Source organism: Mugil cephalus, chromosome 17, assembly GCF_022458985.1.
Source record: "Mugil cephalus isolate CIBA_MC_2020 chromosome 17, CIBA_Mcephalus_1.1, whole genome shotgun sequence".
In the NCBI taxonomy this organism is placed as follows: domain Eukaryota; kingdom Metazoa; phylum Chordata; class Actinopteri; order Mugiliformes; family Mugilidae; genus Mugil; species Mugil cephalus.
Window position 1 is genome coordinate 11,731,517 of NC_061786.1, and position 6,000 is coordinate 11,737,516.

Below are 6,000 nucleotides of genomic sequence, written 5' to 3' on the forward strand. Positions count from 1 at the left end.
CTTGGATGACTTATGTCTATAATCCAGCTTCTCTCAGGTCAAGCTGGTGTCAACCTTGTCAACTCTGTATGATCTATAGGGTGCATTTCCTGCAGTAATTAGATTCAAACCTTGTTGATTAAGTGCAGATCAGGCACGTCTTCTTTTCACAGAGACACATGGTGCAAACACAGAAGCCTATCTTAAAGCTGCACACATGCAAGCACACACACACACATACCAGACTAATACTGCTTGAGAGGCACTGCTGTTCAATCAGCAATCAAAACAAAATCAGACTCAGCGGTTATTATCCAGGGTGACATTTACCCCTGAAGCTCACACTTTCACTGCAGTCACATTTCCGCTGTCATTACCTCATTACCCCACTGGTATCAGCATGGACATTCATCCACTGAAGTAATCACAAATTAGTCTGAGTATCAGAGAGCCAAAGCTAACATCTCATCAAAATTGAGGTGAAACTGAAATCTAAGTATGTTGATTCACACAGTCGCTCTGCACCATAATTTTTTATTTTTTTGTTTCTGGCATATTTAGAATTTTTTCACAATGACCTAAGTCTTCTTTTCCAGTGCTCACTGTTGGGAAATTAGCAAAGGCGTACTGTAATTGGTACAAATGATGGCATGAGTCAGTTTGACGGAGAGTTTCTTAAAGGCTAATGGAGGAGTTGTATTTTGGCTGTGCTCCCCCTCACGTCATTTTGAAAAATGGAACTGGGCATTTTACAGATCTATTAGAGGACGGTAGAGGGGTTCAGTTAAACAAGCACAGTAATCCCTCAACTGTTTCTAGTGTACTGCTCAAATATACAGTCATCCTCCTTAAACTTAATGCACTGAGCTTATGTTGCATTTTCACTAGGCAGAGAACTAGAGAAACAGCTAGTGGGAAGACTGGGAGCGTCAGGACCTCTGACACTTTTTTGATAAACTTTCTGAAATGAGCCGTAGAAAGGGAAACATATGTTTAACTAAGTGCTGGAGCAAGTATTTGCAAATGTAGGAACTTTTTTTCTTTTTTGAAGTACTATGTGAGCTGTGCAAAAGACAAAACAATTACTGACAGTGAATAATGTAACCGTTTACAAGACGTCTTTCAAGCAGCTCATTTAAACCATGTTTCTTTAGAAAAAGGAATGTTTCCAATAGTCACGCTCTCTCCTTTCACTTCCTGGACCCTATGTTCTTGTGCCAACGTTGCAATATTGGAATTCATTGGCATCAATGTACTTGTGATTTAGGCTCTGGGTTGAAGTGCCTGTGAGCTTCCATCCTGGCCAACAGATAGCAAGATAGCACACAAGAAGAATACGCGGGCCAAGACTGCCCGTTTCACGTCATTACGTAGAGCTGGAGTCGAGAGATGACGCCTACAACTCGACATTTTACACTCAATTAACAGTTCAAACTCCTCCAAATCTGGTCCAGAAAAATGCAGAGAAATTACAATTTTATAGCAAAAGAAGAACTTCGACTGTACATGCAGCAGCACTGATATTCTGTGGAACGTCACCATGCAACGTCTGCACACCACAGAAAGGCCACTCACACATTCCTCATTGCCTCCTTTACCAGAAACGACATCTATAAACACTTAATCTATTTTGTCAGACACACGTTGTTGGAGAGATTGTTGTTTCCATCAAAAAATGCGCTGTGTTCCTGTGCCACTAACAAATTATCGGAACATTGCTCAGGCAGGTTTCAGCATCATCATCACTTTAGATGCGGTGAGGCAAAGATCGTAGTTTCAGATAAATCTCACAAAATGAAACCTGCTGTGTCTCATGCATCAAAACTCAACCAACTTTTGCTACCAGAAGCCGTCTTCTGGCGCAGGACTAAAGTGGATATTGTGAAAGACGTATTCAGTGTGCACATTCTGTCATTCAAGATTCGCTTGATAAAAGGCATCATTTTAATGTTGCTGAAAAACGCTGTGAAACACATTTCCTGATTATAATTGGTGACGTAAATAACACAGTAATTTCTGGGAAAGAAGGTTTCTTTGGGATGGGTCCTTCACAACTGGCTTCATGCTGGATAAGACTTTGGCTCAGAGAAAGAGAGCGATAGAAAGAGAGAGGGGGATCTGACAAAATACTGTGAGTTTTGGCAAAGCTTTCCCCGGGCACTCTACTGTCACTGGGACTGACTGCAGTAAGAGCCACTTATGCTGATCTCAGCCCCCGTGAAAGGCCGAGGGGAGGGGCTCCCGCATGTGTCTGTTGCTTGACAAAGAAAAAGGTGGCGTTGCTGAAGACGAGCAGAAGTGCAAGCTACACACTGCCCTCTTTAGGCTCGTCCTGGTCGCCTGAAACACTCTGCACAACACGAGGGAGGCCTGTGGTGCCAAATGAGTGTGAAACAGAAGAGATGAAAACTTGATTTGAGATCACTACATGAAGGTGATCAAGACGTGGCTCCTGGATAAACTCGTGCTGAGGAGATGGTAATGAACCAGCTGTAGTGGATGCAGATGAGCTCCATGCCCTAATGTTCATGGCATGAACGTGAAATGAAACACTCAGTCCATTCACAGGACATTAAGCTTTGCAAGCAAAAAAGCACAAATAAGCATGATTATAAATTCTAGTCAAGAGTGAAACGTACTTTATCACAAGAACTTGCCCTTTACGTGTGTTTTGTTAGTATTTTTAGTTTTAGTTTCACAGAAAAACATCTGCATAAACCTGCTTCACCTCAACATGCTTGCCATGAATTCATCGGCTTGGTTTAAATCAACACAAACAGCACACAATTTTCAGCATCTCACTGTGTCCAACTGCTCTGAGAGCTCCTTTCTTGCCAGGTCTTGTCGCGCCGCTGCAGCGCAAATGAATGCAAACAAATCCCCTCAAGTGTCCCTCAAGACGCTGTGACACATCCGACTGGTGTCGCTCTCCTCCAGAGTGGAAGCACCTCTGGATCGGCGAGAGGGACCGTGCGTGGCAGACGCGTGTTGTTCACAAGCTCTCGGCAATCAAACTGCAACAGGCTCTGTCTAAACCCTGGCGCAAACATCCTGTGAGTGACAGCGCGGAAAGGTCGTCGCTAATTAATCAAAATCCAATTTGTTCGTTTAGGGAAAAGTGAGAGTAAAACGACTGAAGAGGTTTAAAGTTTTTTCCTTTCTTTCTTTTCCTTTTCTTTTTTTGCTGTAGACAAATGAAAAGTAAATTGCTCTACTCACTTATCCAAATGACGATGGAGAGATAAATGTGTTTTCTCGTATAATCCATGGCTCCCTTCTCTTCCACATCCACAGAGATCCGTGTTGGCTTTTTGTTTTCTTATGTCTCTCTTTGGCACCTTTACGCCCTCATGAATACGCTGAAGGGACCGTCGCAAACCGCACACTCAACGCACGCACACATGCGCTCCTCTGGACAGTGTAGTCATTTCTCCAAGTTGCGCACTGTTACTCATTCCGGTGATGCTGATGCTGCTGCAGCTCCCAGTGACGAAAAGCCCCCCTCCAAACCCTCCTCCCCCTTTTCTCTCTCCCTCTCCCTCACTCTCTCTCTCTCTCTCTCTGACTGTGAGTCAGTCACCAGTCAAGAGGGCCCTCACTCCCACAGACGTTCATTTCCTCAGGTTTCTCTTTCCCCACTGACAGGCTGCACGCTTTTTATCACCGGTTTCTGACCTCTAAGGAGTTTTATCTCTGCGCCCCAGCTGCTGACGCCAGGAAGAAACACCCGGTTGTCCATAAAAATAACACACAAAGTTTAAATCACAGGGCGCAACATGATCAGACTCCGCTGAATGTATGTGTAGGAAACGCATTCTGATAGTTTATCATCCTGATTATTTTTGTTGTTGCCCTTTTAAAATATAGTAAAGAGATAATTAAACAAGGGAAAGCTGCAGAAGTAAATTTAGTTCAGTTCAGTTTTATTTATATAGCATCAATAGCAAAATCGTCTCAAGGCGCATTACAAAATGCGGCCTGAAACCTCCAGAATAAGTGGAAAACTCCCTATTTTGAGAGGAAGAAACCTTGTTTTACTTCTGGTTCATTAACAATAACGGTCAGAAGTAAGGATGTCTAATTTGGTATCGGGAGACAAGTATCAGGGTCGATCCAGACAGTTTTAAAATGATCGGATCAGATCTTTTACATTTAACTGGTTTGGGCCTGCCACAAATAAAAACCACGTCCCTATAGCATCTAAATGTCCTCCTGCTAAGTTGGCAAACAGTTTTCCAAGTTTGAAAAGACATTTTAGTGGCTGCTGCGTAGTGTAAAAGCTGCCAAAAATCCCAAAAGAAGAAGAAGAAGAAGAACCAAATTCATGTGACTAAACACGTTTGTTGTATGGTTGTACTTTACTTTGAAAACTGAAAAATTGAAGTCAATGGATGTTTCGCACGCAACCAACCAACCTACAAACTGGATTTGCCATCAACAGCAACAGCAACAACAACAACAAAAAAAAAAAAATCACAAAACATAATAGTCGACCACACTCACGGCAAACAACAAACACGGACGTTTAAAAGAAGAGGAAAGTTTCCTTGGAATTCAGGAGAGTTTATGGCGCTGGATGACCGGCACATTTGTGTGGGAGGAAACAGAGGTTTTCATTGTCTGTTGGAGCTTGTTGAGATATGAGCTACCCTGTCAACGCTACACGTCAGCCACAGCTCGACCAGAACTTTACAGGAGTTTGGGCTCTATTTTTAACTTTAGTCAGCCCCATTTATTGCACTTCATAAAGTCGCACGGCGCACATGTGATTTAGGAGAATACGAGACAAGAAAAGCTTTTATGAATCTCCAGGGGAGGAAAAAATTAGTTTGTTTAAGATCAGCTCAGGACTCGGATCGACCAATACACTAAACAAGTGACTAATCTGCGCAGATGTTCCAACATCAAAACCTAAACACCCCAGGGGCGAAGACGAGCGAAGCCACTTGAATGAGTGTTGGAACGTTTTCAAGAAACCTCAAACAAGTGAAACAGTTGCCTTTGTTTTAGCTCGGTTTTACGTACAGTGGGGGAAATAAGTATTTGATCCCCTGCTGAATTTGTAAGTTTGCCCACTTCCATAGAAATGATCAGACTCTGGTTTTTATGGTTGTTTACTGGTTATGGGTATAGACAGAATATCAGTCGAAAATGCATAAAAAACACACAATCTAAACGTTATAAATTGTTATGTATTTTATTAAAGGGAAATAAGTATTTGATCCCCAAGCACAACACAAGTCAGTACTTTGTAGAGAAACCTTTGTTGGCAAGCACAGCGATGAGACGTTTCTTGTAGTTGGTCACCAGGTTTGCACACAGCGCAGGAGGGATTTTGGCCCATTCATCTTTACAGACAGTCTCTAAATCCTTCAAGTTTCTTGGCTGCCTCTTGGAAACTCGGAGCTTCAGCTCCCTCCACAGGTTTTCGATCGGGTTAAGGTCTGGAGACTGACTAGGCCACTCCATGACCTTAATATGCTTCTTCTTGAGCCACTCCTTTGTTGTCCTGGCAGTATGTTTTGGGTCATTGTCATGTTGGAAAACCCACCCACGAGGCATCTTCAGTGTTCTTGCTGAGGAAAGAAGGTTTTTGTCCAAGATGTTACAGTACATGGCTGCATTCATTGGCCCCATAATGCGGTGAAGTTGCCCTGTACCCTTTGCTGAAAAACAGCCCCAAAACATGATGTTTCCACCTCCATGCTTAACCGTGGGTATGGTGTTCTTTGGGTCATACTCACGTTTTTTTCATCCTCCAAACACGGCGGGTCGAGTTAATGCCAAATAGCTCAACTTTGGTTTCGTCAGACCACAGCACTTTCTCCCAAGCCTTCTCTGAGTCATTTAGATGTTCACTGGCAAACTTAAGGCGGGCCTGTACATGTGCCTTCTTGAGCAGGGGGACCTTGCGGGCACTGCAAGAGTTCAATCCACAACGGCGCAGTGTGTTGCCAACTGTTTTCTTGGTGACGGAGGTCCCAACTGCTTCCAGATCATTAACAAGCTCCTGCCGTGTTG

The 6,000-nt window shown here is 43.3% G+C and overlaps 1 protein-coding gene across 2 annotated transcripts in view; it reads right to left on the reverse strand.

Moving 5' to 3' along the window:
• Window positions 1–3,454, reverse strand: part of ltk (leukocyte receptor tyrosine kinase) — a 49,919-nt gene extending 46,465 nt beyond the window's left edge. For both annotated transcript variants that reach the window (XM_047610725.1, XM_047610724.1), the window contains exon 1: window positions 3,199–3,454. In XM_047610725.1, the coding sequence (XP_047466681.1) occupies window positions 3,199–3,247 (49 nt within the window). In that variant the 5' untranslated portion in view covers window positions 3,248–3,454. The remainder of the gene's footprint in view (window positions 1–3,198) is intronic.
• Between the last annotated feature and the right edge of the window lie 2,546 nt (window positions 3,455–6,000).